A 17,571-nucleotide genomic window follows, 5' to 3' on the forward strand; every position below is an offset into this window, starting at 1 on the left:
ATTAACGCAGTACCAGCGCTGGGCCTGGCCTCAAGGAGCCTGGCCGCTTCTGCTCCTGATTTTGGAATCCTCCTCCTCTCATGTGAACAAGCTTGGGCTAGCCTGCTGGAGATTTCTGCCAAGACCAGCAGGGCCGCCTGCCTGACCCACAGCTGCCCATAGGTGCGTGCAGAAGCCCAGCTGAGATCAGAATGGCCCGACTCACCCATGGATTCAGGAGCAATAGTAACATTATTTGAAGTCATTGAGGCCTTGAGTTTTGGGGTGTTTTATTCCTCAGCAATAGCTAACTGATACACTTTTGTGAGCAGGCCAAGGGCCCTGGTCATGAAGCCTGTGCCTATCTGGGTAAGTCCCTGTGTCTCCCTAGTTTTGGCTGGACGGCAGCCCTGGCGCACCACGAAGGGTATGTGGCTCTAATTCCAGCAGCTCAGGACGAGAGTGAAGGCAGGGCTGTGACTGCGTGTGGTGGCCCCAGGCTGGCTTGATGGCGCATAAGTGGAGGCAGAGACCTGGGAGGAGGCGGTGACATCCTTCCAGGGGAGAGATGATGGTGGCTGGCGTCGGTGAGGAGGACGGGCAGGCTGCGGGGTGCCCGGGGAGTGTCAGGGCTCGGTGACCTGTGGGGTGCGCCCAGGAAGGTGGACGGAGCAGTTGACGGCACCCAGTGTCTGGCGTGGGCACCCAGTGTGGTCCATACCTGAATCCGTTCCACCTTCCTTCAGCCTCCTTTGAGGTGGTGGGAGGCTCAGGACCAGATGCCATGACTGACGTGGGACATCCCTGACCACACCCTCACTTCCTGGTGGCGGGGCCTTGAAGCAGTCACGTCTCTTCCCTGGGAATGGCGTCCTCCTTGGGGCTCGGGAAACACGTCACAAGCTTGCCTGAAGGTGGCAGGAGGTGGCTCCGCCTCAGGTGGTGGAGAAAAACTCCGCCCCAGGACTCTCGTGCCCCAGTTCTCCTGAGGGGTTCCCTTGAGTGGAGGGCGTGGGGCAGGGAGTGTGGGTGGACTCGGGGTTCCCTGGGCCGTGTGCCAGGCCCATCCCTGAGGGGCCTTTGGGGAGATACAGGGCCTGGCCTGGGGAGCCCTGAGCTACTTTTACACTTAGTCCAGAGGGCGTGTGAGTGTGTGCACACACATGTCTGCACAACAGTCAGGAACGTCATCCCTCCCAAGCCCCCTCCGAACTGCTCTGCTGCCTCTGGGGCTGCGGAAGGGCTTCCCCAGGAGGCGCACGTCCTGGCCAGGGCCATCCCTCCGCTGGCCTTGCTGTGTGGCCTGGTGTGCAGCCCTGCCGCTCTCTGGGCCTCGGTTTCTCTATCTTTCATTAAAATGAGAGATTCAGTCCAGGTCTGAGGCCGCACGCCGCTGGCACCAAGGCCAAGTTCAGCTTGAGTTGTGTTTTGCTCCTTCCTCACGGTGTTTGTCAACGTGCAGAAAAAGTGGGATATTTTACTTTAAAAATCCAAATGTTCAGCGCCTCTTGAAAAACCAGGAGGTCTGGCCACGGGGCAGCCCACGTTCCCACATTCCCACGACGGGCTTGACTGAGTGGCTCGCTTTCCGAGGTTTCCTTACACCTGGGCCCTGGCTTCTGTGCTTTCGGCTCCATAGTCCTGGGCTCTCTGATCTTTTGATTCAGCCTGTTATGATTTTGGCCTTTTTAATGTCAGTTTTGTTGAAAAACCACTTTAGAAATAAATCAAAGAGGGGGAAAATACCTTTGCCCAACACAGAGCTGAATATTTATTACCGCAAGCCGTGTCTGAGGAATCTCATTGTTCTCGGGAGAACAGTAATAATAGGAATAGTAATAATTAATAATATTAATATTTAGCATTGGTCCATCTCTCTGTAACTCAAAGAGCCTGGCAGTCAGTACCAGGAGGAAGGACCCTACACAGCCCTGTGGGGTAGGGATTATGACCCCCGCTTTGCAGATGAAGAAACTGGGGCTCAGAGCACAGCTGAGCTGGGCGCTCAGAGGGAGGGCAGCCCCCAGGCTTGGGAACCGACCATTTGCTAAGCAGCCCTGTGAAGGCTGCAGCCAGCCCGACCATTCTTCTCACAGCCCGGCTGCCCTGTGGAGGCCCACTCCTCACCTGGGTGGTAAGGGAGGACATGGGGTGACATCTGATACCATGTCACGGAATTAACGTTAAATGATCATCTGGGGAATCTGGTCAGAACCTCCCCCATCCTCAGGTGACATGAGACCAGGACTTACCAGGACTGCGTGATTGGGAAGACACTGTAGGTGTTCCAAGGCAGAGATAAACTGTGACATGGGAGCTTCAAGAAACTTCTGCGTGTTTTCTCCTCCCCTATCCATCCACCTGCCCATCCACCCATCCACTGACCCACCCATCCATTATCTATCCATCTCTCCATCCACCCATCCCTCCTTATCCATCCATCTACCCACCCACTGGCCCACCCACCAGCCCCCCCATCCATTATCTTTCCATCCACCCATTCACTTATCCATCCATCCATCCATCCACCCATCCACTCATCCCTTTACAAGCCTACTCGTCCTGGCACCCAAGTAAAGAAGAAAAAAATGGTCCAAGGGAAGAGGTCAACCAACCGTCCAGCCATTTTATTTGTCCATGCTGTGATCCAGGCCCAGTGCTGACACAGCCTAGACACTGAGGGGCTCCCAGTGCATGGGGCCATGGGCTGTGATCTCAGAGGTATCTGAGTTCATCAGCGTCCGTGGGCACAGAGTTCAGAGGTGCCATCTCTTGGTGGCTTAACACAATCGCCAAAGGTCCCTGCAGGCTGCCTCACACCACAAGCCCTCACCCACAAGCAGAGACACCCGGGACCAGCAGAGGCACAGGCACACACCACCCTGAATCTCCCAGGCCCGTGGAGAGAGAGACACAGACAGGCACACGCAGGGGCACCGGGAACAGACGCATGCCAGCACCCAGAAGTGCTTGAAGGTGCAGTCACACGACAAGCCCGAAGATTCCTAAAGTCTCACACACACGCACACACACACACAGAAATGCACATGGACACACATTAGAACATCCACAGCCTCCTGGAGGAGAGCGTTCCAGTTTGAGAGGCACTGGATGAAGGTGGACCTGGAACAGAGGCCTCGTCCACACTTCTCTCTGCCAGTCTGCCCTGGGACTGTGACATCCAGGAAGCTTTGCTGGGCCCTGCTGCTCATGGGACCCCTTCCCGAGGACTGCACCTCACTGCCCCGGGGACACAGCACCGGCAGGGTGTCCTGGTGAGCGGGCTCCCTGAGCTGGCTTCTGCCAAGTGGCGATGACCTGTCCCTGTGATGGTCACACACTGCCAGGGGCACGAACCTGCTCACCACGTGGCTCATCACGAGGTCACCACTCGGGGACCCGACTCACCCGGTCTGAGCTCACCAGGCTGAGGCTGGGGGCTGCTTCCTTCCTGGGCAACACCAAGGACACCGCAGCCAGGCATCCGGGGCCATTTTCGCCCACTTGGCCATCAGAGCTAAAGAACTCAGCCATGTGAGGGTCCTCGTGGGGCCTGACCCCACACCCAGGCCTTGCCCCTCCTCACCCCAAAGGGAGCACCAGAATTAAGCAGTGGCACAAGCCGTGGAACGACACAGGCAGACTCGATATAAATAAAATATTCATATAAAAATAGTCTCTTACAAAATATTCTCTCTTATCCAGTGGCTCACTTTCCGGAAGGTGGAAGCTGCTGGGAGTCTTAATGCTCCCTCTCCTCTCTCTCTGTATCCCAAACTGGACTTTTCTAGTGGGGACGCATGAGCTGGGGAGGACTACAGGGTGGGGGACGTGTTCTGGAAAACGCCCCCAATTCTGGACCAGCTTAAATTTCTGAATAATTAGCAGCAAACAGCAAAAAAATATGTGTGTGTGTGTATATATCTATATACGTATAACGGATGTCTGCTCTGGGACTTGAAACACCTAGTGCTGCAAGGGGGTACTTGCCAAATCAGCTAGTAGGAATATCTGTGGAAAGAGCAGTTACGCACAGGTCTACTCGGCTCCTCGTCCTAGCGACAAACTTATCCCGCAAGGAAAGCTAGCGGTCCACTTTGATTGCAGAAAACGGATCCTGATGAGGTGGAAGGGTTCTTTTTAATTAAATAAATTAATATTATTTTTTATCAGAATAAACTGTTAAATATTGCTATGATGAGGCCCAGGGGTCCAGAGTTCCTGGCGGGAATGAAGGCTCTGCTTCGGCCGAGGAGGGTCCTGGGCGGTGTGGCCTGGACTACGCGGGGCCCTGGCGGGAAAGCCCGAGAGGTGCCCCCACAGCAGGAAAGACAAGCGGAGCGTTCCTGCGGCTCCCGGGGGAGGGCGGCCTGGGCGGCGGCGGTCCTCGGCGCCCGCCCCGCCGCTCACTTGCAGGTGTAGACCTCGGTGCGCTCGCTGCACGTGTTGCACTTGACGTAGCAGCACCAGTGGAACTTGCAGTTGCACTGCCACACGCGGGCGTACTGGTGGGTGTTGTAACCGCGGCCGCAGCACATGAGGTCACAGCCGCTGGCCTGGGGGGCCGTCTTGTTGCAGGCGCGGCCCTGCGTGCCCACGCTGCCCGTCACCGGGTCCTCCTCGCAGTAGTTGGGCGACTTCTCGATGTACACCAAGTCTGTGTCCATGGGCTTGCGGTAGGACAGCGGCTTCTTGATCTTCAGGAAGGTGGGCCGCTTGTTGCGGCTGGCGCGCACGGGCTCCACGTGGACCGCCTCGTTGTACTTGTCCTTGAGCACGTAGCCCAGCTCCCGGAACTGAGGCAGCGTGGTCCAGCAGGTCTTGGTGGTGCAGGAGCCCGACACGCCGTGGCACTTGCACTCCAGCTTCATGTTCTCCTCCAGGATCTGCGGGGCGGGTGGGGAGAGCACAGTGCACGTCACTGGCCGCGGCGGCCCGGGGACCCCAGCCCGCCCACCCCCTGCCCGCCTGGCCGGCTCTGGCTTTAGTTTCTCTTTTTGGTGCGGGAAGCCCAGACCTGGGTTCGGACCCCTCTCACCTGCCGCCTCCGTGCTGTGCCTTCCACCGGGACGGGCCTTCCCTCCCTGCCTCCCCACCCCGTGTGGTCCTTGCACAGGTGCGTAGATCAGTGCAGGCCAGTCCAGACCTCAGACAGGTTCTCTCTGTGCTGCACGGGCTTCAAATCATTTTTGAACCAACATTTAAAAACCAGAAGATGTTCAATGACAGATTTTCAGGGTTTTTTTTTGTCAAACAGCGCATCTGGCCACTCTGGAGCGATATTCAAATTATTTCATAGCCAGTGCGGCCGGGTGCTCACCTGCTGGCATAGGAGTTGGCCACAAATGCCAGCAGGGCAGCTCTGCTGTGTCTGGCTCACCACAGCCGCTGCCAGCACCGTCATGTGGCAGGAGTACCGGGAGCTGTACCAGCACCTGCCTCCTCTCCCACGGGTTGGCATCCCTCAACTTGCCACAATCCTTACTGCTCCCTGCTGCCTCCCTGACCTCAGCTCTGCCTTTCCAGAGCTGTGATTGCAGCGGACCCCGAGTCTGGGAGCCCTGACACTGATGCAGCCCACCCTGGCGCCCAGGCTAGCGGCTGTGCGCCTTCTTCTGAGTCCCAACACCTCTTGGGCTTCCAGCATCAAAGCATGAGAGGCAGCAGCATAAAAAGCATTCGGGCCCCAGGTTTGACCCCCAGATCTCACAGGAACGTGCTGTGTGCCCTCGGGCAGCTTCAGCACAGAGCTGCAGTTTCCCCGCAGGCAGGATGGAGATGCTGACAGCGCTTAACTACAATCATACAGTGAAGTCTGAGCAGAAACGAGAACGAGTCAGCTTCTGAGTACACACAAGGAGCTCGGATCTCCACGGTGCAACGTGGAGAGAAAGACGCTGGGTGTGAAATGGAGCGTACTGTATGATCCCCTGGTAGGAAGTTCAAGGGCAGGCAAAACTAATGACTGGTTTCCACTTAATCCTTATTCACACGGAAGGGCAGTGGGCCAGAGACGGTCCAGGTGCTGGATCTGGCTGGCCCTGCTTTGGAACATCCCAGCAGCAGGAGAAGCCAACATTTGCCTGCCCCACAGAACAGGGTATTTATATTGTTTTCAGGATTTTTTTTTTAATCTTTGTCTCTTTCCTTCCCTTCTTCCTTTTCTTCCTTCCTCCTTCCTTCCTTCCTTTCCCTCCCTCCCTCCCTCCTTCCCTCCCTCCCTCTTTCTTACTGTACATACAGTGAAGGAGGCACCTTTGGACTAAAGCTTCTCTTACTTTCTGATTATCTTCAGCCTGGTTTCATCCTAACAGAGACTGACCGCCGTGTGCCAGGCGCTGGCATGTGGCTGCACTCATGTACTAGTGGACACTTTGTGGGTCATGGTACCTGAGCGTCTTCGTGGTCCTTCGCTCAGACTCAGGCTGCCTTGAGTCTGATGAAAGGCTGAGTGCAAGACTGCGGAAGCGCCTGGACCCCGAGCCCTCCCCCGCGCGCGCCCTGGGCCCCGCTCTCACACGTCGCGCCTCATGTAGCTCCCGGGGCTACCGTGACCCCATGTCACAGGGCAAAGGCTGAGGCTTGGCTGACTCCCAGAGCTGGTCCGTGAGGCGCTCGGAGGCGAGGGTCTCACTGCCGAGGGGTGCGAATCAAGTGCCTGGTGGCTGCTTACTTGCTGACCTTGGGGTTGTCACAGCCCCTCTCTGGGCCTCAGTGGCCTTCAGTAAACAGAGTGAATGCAATTCCATCTTTTCTGACAAAAGTTAGGGTGCTGGAACAGAATCAGGTATTCAAAAAATAGCCATTAGTTCTGCCTCTGGACCTGGGCCTGTGCGGGTGCTGGGGACACGTGTGAGAGGGTAAGAATCCCGTGTCCAGGGGTGGGTCCGTGTCCAGGGTCCTCCCAGCCCCAGATGCTTGGCTGCAGGAGGAGGTGACGAGTGCCGGGTCACTATCCTCAGCAGAAGGGAAGGTCCCTGTGTTTCAACCCGTGTCTGCGATCAAGCAAGCAGCGATGCCGGAGGCAGCCTGGGCGTCTGGGGACAGGGGTCCTGGCTGGCGGAATGCTCTGGTTCCAGGACACCTTGCGGGACGGAGCACTTACTGAGCTCTGACACCTGCATCCGACCTCTGCACACGTGCAGCTGGTAGTGGGCGAGCACCCCCTGGATAACAGAGGTGTCTGTTGGTCGTCAGGGAGGAGACAGTTCCCAGATGTCTAGCCCACTTTTCGCGTTGGCCTAAATACTGTGGGGAAGAGTGAGCAAGGTTCAGAGGGTGCTGTGTGCTGGGGGCTGAGGACTGTCTCTGAGGCCTGGCTGATGGAGATTTTAGTGCAGTTAGAGACGTCAACACACATGCCCGGGGGTGTTCTGATTCTGCCACTACTGAGTGTTGGCAAGGACGCAGAGCACCGGGAACACTGCCCGGGGCCAGATGGAGCTGAAGGTGCAAGGAGCTGGGCCTCGGACGTGCCATGTCCAAGGTGTGTGCCCCAGGGAACCATAGGCTTGTGTGCACAGCTGCGTCCGTGATGGCTCCAAACTGGGCACTGTTGTCCATCTGCAGTAAAATGGATCAACAGAGGTGCATGCGGGACAGGACACACGGGGGCAGCGGCAGTGAACAGCCATGGTGACAGAGGCCAACCTCAGACACGGAGGGAAGAGGCAATGGTAAGAGAACCACAGAGTGACGTCAGGTGTTTGGAGTTCAACGGCGGCAAAACTGGACTGTGCTGTTTAGGGGCACAGATGGAGGGGATGTGTGTAATGACAAGTAAGGAACGAGGGTCACAGGGACCAGGACAGTGGGTGTCCCTGGGGAGGGGGGAGGGACTGTGATGGCGCCCGGGGTTCTGGAATTTGTAAAAATGCAGTGGGTACAGGAGCCAAGGAGCACATGGAAGGAGGCTCAGCACCATTAGCCGCCAGGGAAACACAAATCAGAACCACGGTGCCCCTCACACGCGCTAGGACGGTTACAGGGAGAGAGCCAGACATGAGAGCTGTTAGTGAGGACGTGGAGAAATGGGAACCCTCACCCACAGCTGGTGGGAAGTGAAATGGTGCGGTTCCCCAAAGGGTTAAACGTGGGGTCACCGTGTGACCCAGCATCGTGATCTCGATGTTTGGGTCTCCCACTCCCCAGTACATTGAAATCCTAACCTCCAGAGTGGTATCAGGTGGGGCCTTTGGGGGCGTTCTCAAATCATGAGGGTGAAGCCCTCGTGAATGGGATCAGGGCCTCACGAGAGACCCCTCGCCCCTTGTTCTGTGTGCAGACACAGAGAGGAGGCCCCTGCTCGGGACCAGGAAGAGCACCTTCTGCCAGGACACACTGTGCTGGCACCCTCATCTTGGACTTCTAGCCTCCAGAACTGTGCCACCCAGTCTGGGGCATTTTGTTGCAGCCACTCGGGCATACCGAGACACCCAGCACGCCTGCTCCCAGGTGTATACCCGGGAGAAATGAAAACACACGTCCACGTGAAAAACTCAGAGGAGTGTTTACAGCAGTATTCTTTAGAACAGCCACAAAGTGCTAAGTGGAAACAACCCAAACGACCATCATCAGCTGGTGAACAGGTAAAATGTGGCGTATCCCTGCCGTGGAATATTATTCAGCCATAAAAAGGAGCAAAGTGCCAACACCTGCTACAATGTGGACGGAGCTTGGAAACAGGATGCTTGGGGGAAAAGCCGGACACAAGTGACTGCGTACTGCGCCACTGCATTTGGATGCATTGTCCAGAACAGGCAGATCAGTGGCGACTGAAGGTAGATGAGTGTGCAGGGAGGAGGCTGGAGAAATAGGGGGTGACCGCCAAATGCTACAGGCTTCTTTGCGAGGTAAACTGATCATGGTGATGGTTGAACATGTCACCAAATACGTTAAAAAGTGTTGACCTGTGCACTTTAAATGAGTGTGTCGTACAGTGTGTGAACTATACTGTGACAACCTTTTTTAAGTCCCCGGTAGGTTGTAGTGAGGACGTGTGCATTGTATTTGTGGGTCTGTGACAACAAATGCTTCCTCAGCCACCAGCCCCAGTGGCAGGGCCGGGTGGGCAGGGCGGGGCCGCCGCCTGCACATGGCCTCCCAGCCCTCTGTGGCCACCCGTGGCCTGAGGCTGTGGCGGGATTTGTGTATGGTCCCTAATCAGATGACACGCAGCCCGTTAACCCTGCAAGCTCTGCATTTTGAGAGCCTCAGTGACCGCATTATGTCCGCATTAAGCTGGGCGTGATCATGGCTGCCCTGGCCAGGGCTGGTCACCCCGACGGGCACCAAGCCCTCTCCCCAGGCAGGGACAACAGCAGAGGGAGCCTGTGTGAGACACAGCCGCATTCTCTGCACCCTCTGCTCCCATCCTGGGGCCAGGCTGGCTCCCAGCGTCAGAGCTGCCCAGGGGGTCTTCTGGGGTTCCCCTTACACTTGAAGAGCCTGGGTTGTGATTCAGTGTCGAATGGTTGAGGTTTTCAGGCTCTAAGAGGACGTGATTCCGTGCCCCGGCCCAGCTGCCGGGCGCACGGCAGGTGCTCTCAGGAAATGCCCAGGGACAAATCACACTCCTGCATCACCAGGACACCCAGCCCATGCAACCAGCCTGAACATTCAGGGTCCTCGAGGCCCTGCCTGGCTGGGCACCCACCCTGCACTACTGGATGGAGGGGATGTCAGAGGGCCCAGGGGAGAGGGGCCATCAGGGCTCTCGGGGTCTCGGGCTCAGCCGTTGTACCACCCTGTGATGTGGAGATGCCCCCTGCAAAAGGAAAGCAAATGAGAACTAGATGGTGAGGCCGAGTCTGGCAGGTGGTGCCTGGTACGTGGCCTCAGCAGGGCCAGCACACGCCTGGTTCTCCTTCCACCTCTCGCCCCACCTGACAGCGGTCGGGGGCCTCCGGTGACGACGAGGGGGCTGTGTTCCCTCCTCTCCCCTACCTGTCTCCTCTGGTCAGGCAGGGCAGGGACTGGCCTTCATAGGAGCTGAGGGCACGTGCTAAGCACCTACTGTGTGCCGGCACCATGCAGGTCTGGGGACTGGGAAGAGGAAATCAGATGAAGCTGCCACCCATGTAAAGAGCCTGGGGTGGCGGGGAGAGGAGCCAGCACCTGCTTCAAGTAACAGAATAGGTGAGATGAAAATGGGACAGGAGTAGGGCTGGAGAGCGAGGGCGGAGCCCGGGGGAGGCCGGCGGCACGTGGCAGACTCGCTCTCACTTTCGTTTCCACCTGGAGGAAGCGGGGCAGAGCGCCCGGGGCTTCTGCAGAACAGGACGGAGACCAGGCGGCGACCAGGCTGCCGCCCAGGCGCTGAGACTGCGTGGGGGCGGGGCGGGGGGCGCCCCACGGGGGCCTATGGGCCGTGCTAAAGAGGTGCAACGGTTTTTCTTACTCAGTTTTTTAAAAATGAACTTTATTCTTTAAAAGTTATATATTTATAGAAAAATTGTGACGAGTGCAGAGTTCCCACACCTCCTGTATCCAGCTTTGCCTAGGACTAACGTCTTACACAAGTGTGGAAATGATTTAATGAGGCCACGTGAATTTATTATTATTAACTGAAGTCCATACTTCATTCAGATTCCCCTGGTTGATACCTTATGTCCTTTTTCTGTTCCAGGACCCCATCCAGGCCACCACATGGCATTTAGTCACCCTGTCTCCTTGGGCCAGGAGATGGGATTTTATTGTGTGTGGACAGGGAAGCCAGTGGCGGCCAGGAGCAGGATTTATGATTTTAAAAAGACCTCACAGAGGCTGTAACAAATGCACCGCTCTCTCTGGTGCAGGGAGACATGTATGTGAGGACAGGGGTATATGGGAAATCTCTGTACCCTCTGCTCAGCTTTTCTGTGAACCTAAAATTGCCATGAAACAATAGTATATTTTTAAAAAAAATCCCAGGAGAGAAGCTGTAAGGAGGGACTGTCTCTGGAGCTGAGACTTGGCTGTCCCTGCTGCTGGCTCGGTGTCCTCGCTGGGCCTGTGTCTCCCCACTGTGAACTTCAGGGTTTGAGCTAAATGATTTCCAAGGCTGCCTCTGGCTCTCCGAGAATCCTGACCTTGTATCCACCCTGCTCTTTACCCAGAGTGTTCTCAGACCTCTGCAGCATCTGAGTGTCCTGCACCTGCTGAGAGATGGGCATTTCCATCCCATTTCACAGGTGAGGAAACTGAGGCTCAGAGAAACAAAGGGATTTAATAACCAAGACCACAGAGGGGGCCGGATCCCCTCTGTGCGTCTCTCCAGACCACTCCCCACTCTTCCCGTCCAGCTCCCTGCCCCAGGCAGCTTGACTGTGCTGCGCCCCCATGAGCTGGCTCTAGTCCCCCGATGATTCCTATGGGTAAGTGGTTTGGCCCAGGGCACACTGGCCGTGGGATGGTTTGAGTGCAGCCCTTCCAGGTGGGAGGGACTGGAGGGGCCCCGAGGGCAGGAGTGAAGTCCTGGTAGTTATTCCTCCTGCTCCTCCCCCCTGGCCCACAGGGTGGCTGTGTTCCCCTATCAAAGGTCACAGCTCCTGCTCCGACGGCCTTCCTGTTCAGTCCCCTGAGATGCTAGCAGCTCGACCTCCTGGTCCTTCAGGCCTGAGGAGTGATGGCCCCGCTGTTGCCAGCCCCAGGGAGCTGCACCACCCCCTGGGTTCCTTTAATCCTGTTCTCTGTACTTAGTAGCAATCTGGTTTTGGGGAGGGCTTTTTAAAAAATTTTTTTTCTGTTTTTTTAAGAAAATGGAGGTACAGGGGGTTGAACCCAGGACCTTGTGGATGCTAAACATGTGCTCTACCACTGAGCTGTACCCACACCCCAGCAATCTCTCTTTTTTAAGCAGCTCTATTGCAGTATAATGCACACACCGTATGATTCACTTGCTTAACAATTACGATTCAGTGGTTTTGAGTACATGCTGAGTTGTGTAACCATCACCACCATCTAATTTTAGGACATTCCTCATCACCCTGAATGAGCCCCCGTGGCCATCAGTAGTCACCCCCCATTTCTCCCTTCCTCTCCACCCCCGGCAACCACTAATCTACTTTCTGTCTTTACAGATTTGCCTATTCCGGCCATTTCATATAAATGCACTCGTACAGTATGCGGCTTTTTGTGTGTCCCGTCTGCTTCCTCCACATAATGCTTTCAGAGCTCATCAGGGTGCAGTGTGTGTCAGCACTTTCCTCCTTTTTATGGCTGAATAATATTCCATTGTAGGGCCATGCCACCCTCTATCCACCTATTCATCTGTTGTTGGCCTGCAGTTTCCGATGAAACTCTACTGAATTTCCCAGCTGGAGTGTGCCTGGGGTCCTGGCCTCGACCCCAGCATGACACATAGTCCTCAGGGCATAACCAAGGACGAGCCCCGCCTCTTGACTCCCAGCCTTAGCTCTTTTCTCCTCGTCCATCTCTGGGCTCGGCACCTGCTGGTCCTTATCTGGAAGGCCGATCTTTACTGCCATTACAGAAGCTCGACCCAACAATTCCACCGCAGAATATGTGCCCTCTAGGGAGGCTCCTGCATGTGCAAAATGACAGCCTCACTGAGGCAGTATCTGAAACACCAAAAGGCTGAAAGAATGTAAAGGTCCAGCAATGGGGACTGGTTCTGCAAATCACAGTGCGCCTTAAACTGGAGTGTCCTGCAGCTGCCAGAGAGAACGAGGCGGCCCTGTCCTTTCCAGTGCGGTACGTGGTGGAGAAAACAGAGGTGCAGGAAAGAACGCAGAACGTGGGCTCGTTGGTGCGAGAGAGAAGAGACCTGCACGTGCGTGTCCCCAAGAGCCTGGAGCACCATCTCTGGAAGAAGACATGAGGCACGGGTAGTAGCAGCCGCCTCCAGGGAGGGTGGCCGGCACCAAGGGCCTTGCTTTTCTTAGGGTGGCCCTTTGTGCCACTCGCCTGCTCTGCCGCGTCAGAGGAGAAAGTCAGCTCCTCCGCAAAGCCTTCCCGGATTGCCAGGGCAGTCACTGAGCCCCTTCGGGTCTCCCTGGGCGTCCTGGGCTGCTGGGCGCTTCTCACCTTGTCCCCGTGTTGACCGTCTAACCTGTCAGCATCCCCATCGGGCTAGCAGCTCTCTGTGGTGGGTGGTCGTGGAGATAGACCACTCAAACCCCCCCCTCACAGCTACATGTGCTGGTAAACAGGGTATCAAACAGGAAAAAAGCCCTGTTTTGCAGTGTTTGCCAATTCCTGTGGGATAAAAATGCTCCCACCACAGCCAGTTTTAAGCTACTAATGGTTTAACAATCAGCTTGCAAATCTCTAATCTCTAACACTGGGGCTTGTAAGTGATAGGGGCCCTCTTCAGCACACAGCCTCCAGCTGCCAGATCCCCAGGGCTCTGGCCCGGCCACAGATACCTGCAACCCTGCCTGCAGCTGGGACCGTGAGGGGCAGGGGTCACGGTCCGGCCACTCTGATGGGCAGTACCTGCCCCACAGCCCCCACCGAGGCTTTGCGGGGCCGGCATCATAGCCCCACTTCTGCCCCGACCTGCTCCCTGCCTCTCCCTTCACCGGCCACTAGTGAACAGCTTGGACCAGAAAGCCTCTGCTCCCAGAGAAGCCCACCTGTGACACTCCTCGGGGGCTGGGGCTAGGACTGCCCCTCCACCTCCCAGCCTCGGGCCGAGCGCCTGGCCTGGAGCAGGTGCTGGCCAGGTGCAAGAGGAAAGAAGGACCTAGTGTGCCTGCTGCCCTGTGCCTTTCACTCACTCACTTTGCACTGAGCACCTACTGTGTGCTGCGGGCATCACCCCTGCTGGGGAGGCCCTGGGAGGACCGTGATGCAAGCAGATGCTGTCCCCGCCTTCTGAGCCTGCAGACCCACGCCAGAAGCAGCCAGGGAATGAACGCTCCCCCTAAATCTAAGTGGGTGAGTGCTGCAAAGAGTGAAACAGAGCGCGAAGAAAATGCGACCCAGGAGGAGCTGCTCTGTGTGCAGCTCCAGGAAGCCTTCCCCGACAAGGCAAGGATACCTTAGAATCAGCCAAACTTCCCTAACTGGGGGACAGCCAGTGCACACCAGGGAACAGCACGTGCCAAGGCCCAGAGGTAGGAGGGATGCGGTCCATCCTGGAGACAAGGGAGGTGGGAGGGATGTAGTCCACCCCCCCACCACCACCAGGAGAGGAGGGAGGTGGGAGGGATGTAGTCCACCCCCCCCCACCAGGAGAGGAGGGAGATGGGAGGGATGTGCCTGCCCAGGAGAGGAGGGAGGAGACAGGTGTAGCTGGGGCACTGTGAGAGGGAGTTGGATCTGGGAGGCAGCAGGGCCAGACGCTCAGGTCAGGAAGGTATCTGGATTTTCCGTGAGCTGAGAAGTGCCATGAAGGGGCTTTTGTGCAGGGGAGTGACGTGGTATGACTGACACCTTGAAAGATCATTCCAGAGAGAGTGGAAATTATGTCAGAGAGTCAGAGTGGCTAGATGGAGATCTGGAGGGAAGCTGCCCCATCACCCAGGCCAGAGAGGATGGTGTCTCGGAGGAAGGCAGTGGCAGGGGAGGGAAGAGGGTGTACTCGGTGGGGGAGGACCGCGGGGGGACTCACGGGCCTCTGATGGGTATGGAGGCTGCGCACAAAGACAGGGAACCAGGAGAGGGGCCAGGCTTGAGGAAGTGCAGGAGCTGAGGGCATCATGAGGACATTCCAGGCACGCTGAGTGGCCAGGAAGAGGGGCCTCTGGGGAGCAAAAGGGTCTTTTGGTGCCACTGAAATCTGGCCCTAGTCAGCACGGGTGTCCACAGGGGTAATCCCAGTCAGGATTCAGTCACTTCCAGAGACTAAATGAAACAGGTGGTTGAAACCAGCCAAAAGTGGGACAAATACCTATAATTTGGGGTATTAAAAAGAAAATGATTGCAGAAGATGGGAGATGGAGAAAGATGAAAGCTTTAGATGACCACTAGCTCACTATGAGCAAAGAAGCTGCTAAAAAGCCAACCATCTGAGGCCAGATTAACTGAGTCTAGCGCTCATGATATGGGAGGAGATGGTCTTGCTCTGATTTTCAGAACTGGACTCCACCCCAGCAGACGGATGGAACCAGAGAGCACGTGGAGAGAAGGGGGCAGGAGAGCCCAGGCTGAAGGAGCTGGAGCTGCTCAGTGTAGAGAAGGCAGTTGCTGCGGCCCTGGTCGTTGCCCCCTTACACTCTGCAGGCCTGTCCTGGGGCAGGCTGAGTGGGAGGGACTGTGCGTCTGTCTAGAGGACAGGACCGAGAGGGGAGTCACAGGCAGCAGATCCCAGCTCTCCGAGAGGCCAGCATCCCCACGGGCTGACCAGTGCTGGAGGGGCTGCCGGGAGGTGTGAGCTCCCCTTCCTGGGAGGGCGTGGGTGCAGCAGCTGGGGTCTGCAGTGGGGGTTCCTGCACCAGGTAGGGTAGGGCTGCTCTCAGTCGGCTTCTCTGTCCCCCAGCCCAGCCCCAAACCTGTCTGGAGCAGTAGGAAGGATTTTCCGCACCACTGGAGGGAGAAAAATCTATCAATTTCTGACAGGTCCCCCAGGAAGTGCCAACAATGTACCAGGTGCTGCCCAGAGCCCAGAATTACCAGGGCGGGGTTCTCAGTCCTAGGAGGGGCCTTAGGAGAAACTTGGCTCCGGAAAACTCCTGATTCATCACGCTGCACAGATACTGTCGGAGCTGGCCTCCGGGGCTGTCCCGGCTCTCAGGGCTGCCCAGGGGGTCTGGGGGTGGGCCTCCTGGAGAAGGAAGGGGTTCTGGCGGGGGGGAGGCCAGACAGTGACCCCCAGCTCCCACACATCCGTGCCCCACAGTGCTCCTGCAGCCAGGAGCCTCTGCCGCCTCCCCAGCACCGAGAGGCGTCTCGGCTTTAAAATCCAAAGCCCTGTGCCAGGGTGGAACTCCGCTGCTCCCTTGCTGCTCCCTTTCGCTGCCCCCGGGAGGACATAACGCCCCCAGCACAGGCCTGGAGGGTTTCCCCACCGCACGGCGATCGGCCCCGCCTCTGGGAGTGCACCTCTGCCCACGCCCAGCCCAGCCCTTCGAGGGCCTCCACCGACGCCACCTCTCCCTCAGGGTGCGCTGCCCCTGCCCCACCCAGCCCCAGCAGGGCTCCTCTAGCACGGACCTCTCCCCCCTGGCCCACTCTTGGCCCCCTCCCCCCACGCCCCGTTTTACAGCCAGCGCGGTGGGGCCTTTGAGCCCTGTAACCCCTGACTCCCCAGTGAGGCCTTCCCCAGCCACGGACACTAAAGTAGCGATCTCACTGGTTGTCGCTCCCAGTCCCCACTAGGCATTGCTAAGGACGGGCTGTGACTCACGCAAGTCAGGGCCAATCAGAGTGAGTCCTGAGGATTCGGTGCAAACGGGAGACAAGAACTGTTGGTTATTTCCCACCGATGTGACGATGTGACGGGGAGGGGTGTGAAGGCCGGAGCTGTGGACGGGCAGGCGAGTCTGACTAACAATGCAGAGCTGAGACATGGGGTGCGGGGTGTGCGGACTCAGCTCCTGGGTCAGGCTGGCGCTGCGCTCATTACCCCAGCACCATTTGGGTCCATGAGCTAACGAATTCCCTTTGTTTTTAAGCCGGCTTGAGTTGGGTTTCTCTTACAGATTAAAGTGTCCCAGCGGGCACAGGGGGCCTTTGATCTGTGCAGTGAGATGCTTTAGGTAAACCCAGCAGCCAATCCTCAGTCTGTGGGTGTTAAGTCACAGCAGGGAGCAGATCAGAGGGCCTTGGGGAGGCCAGGCCCTCGAGGCGGGAGGCCGCAGCTCCGGGCCAGCTGGGCATCTGCTGCCTCTGTCCATCTGATCCCCTCCACTGCTGGCCATCCTGGCTCCTCGCAGGGAGAGGTCAGTTCTGGACCGTCTGTGTCCCAGGTGATGAGCAGGGACCCAGGCAATCAGCACCAGTCTCAGTATGGCCGCACGTTGTGACAAAAGGCAGCCTGAAGCAGGGGAGGGGGCACCAGTGTCAGGGCCAGGTAGCCCAACAACCCGGGTCAAATCCTACCTCTGGCCACTCCATGCTGGTGACGGCAGAGGCGGCCAAAGGGAAAGGGAACAGGGCACACCCCCTGTCTGGCCCGCCTAGTCCCTATCACAGCTTGCCTGCCTCTAACCTCAGGGCACCACCTGATAAAAAGAGGCCAGAGAGCACGACTTCTTGTCTCTCCTTGGATGCTGTGGTGTGAGAGTGTGACTCCTGGAGCGCAGGCAGCCATCTTGTGACCAAAAGGCAAGAGAAGCAGAGGCTGATGAGGGGACAGCAGCAAGTGGGAGCATGGGAGCAGCCTGGACTCAGAGACTGTCAAGCCTCTGAAAGAAACTATGTCCAGACTTTTGTAAGAAAAAGCCACCTCCTATCATTGAAGTCGCATCTAATAAAATACCTGTTACTTGGGACCAAATGCATCTTCAACGATCCACTCCTTGTGAAGTTGGAGCAAGTCTTTCCTCAAAAGGAATGGCGGGACATAGGAGGGCGGTCCTCCCTCCTAGGAGGGCCTGGTGCAGTACGTAGCCCGTCACGGGCCCCTAACCTGTGAGTTTTCCCTTTTCTTGCAGTCAGTGCTGGGCTGAGCTGGCGTAGGGCTGGAAGGGCAGGTGAGGGACAGGG

General features: G+C 57.2%; 1 protein-coding gene across 1 annotated transcript in view; it reads right to left on the reverse strand.

Moving 5' to 3' along the window:
• Nucleotides 1-2,585: 2,585 nt before the first annotated feature.
• WNT7A (Wnt family member 7A) overlaps nucleotides 2,586-17,571 on the reverse strand; it is a 59,898-nt gene continuing 44,912 nt past the window's right edge. Inside the window, exon 4 of the mRNA XM_010953114.3 lies at nucleotides 2,586-4,865. Coding sequence (XP_010951416.3) covers nucleotides 4,386-4,865 — 480 coding nt within the window. The 3' untranslated portion in view covers nucleotides 2,586-4,385. The remainder of the gene's footprint in view (nucleotides 4,866-17,571) is intronic.

Source organism: Camelus bactrianus, chromosome 17 (assembly GCF_048773025.1).
Source record: "Camelus bactrianus isolate YW-2024 breed Bactrian camel chromosome 17, ASM4877302v1, whole genome shotgun sequence".
NCBI lineage: Eukaryota > Metazoa > Chordata > Mammalia > Artiodactyla > Camelidae > Camelus > Camelus bactrianus.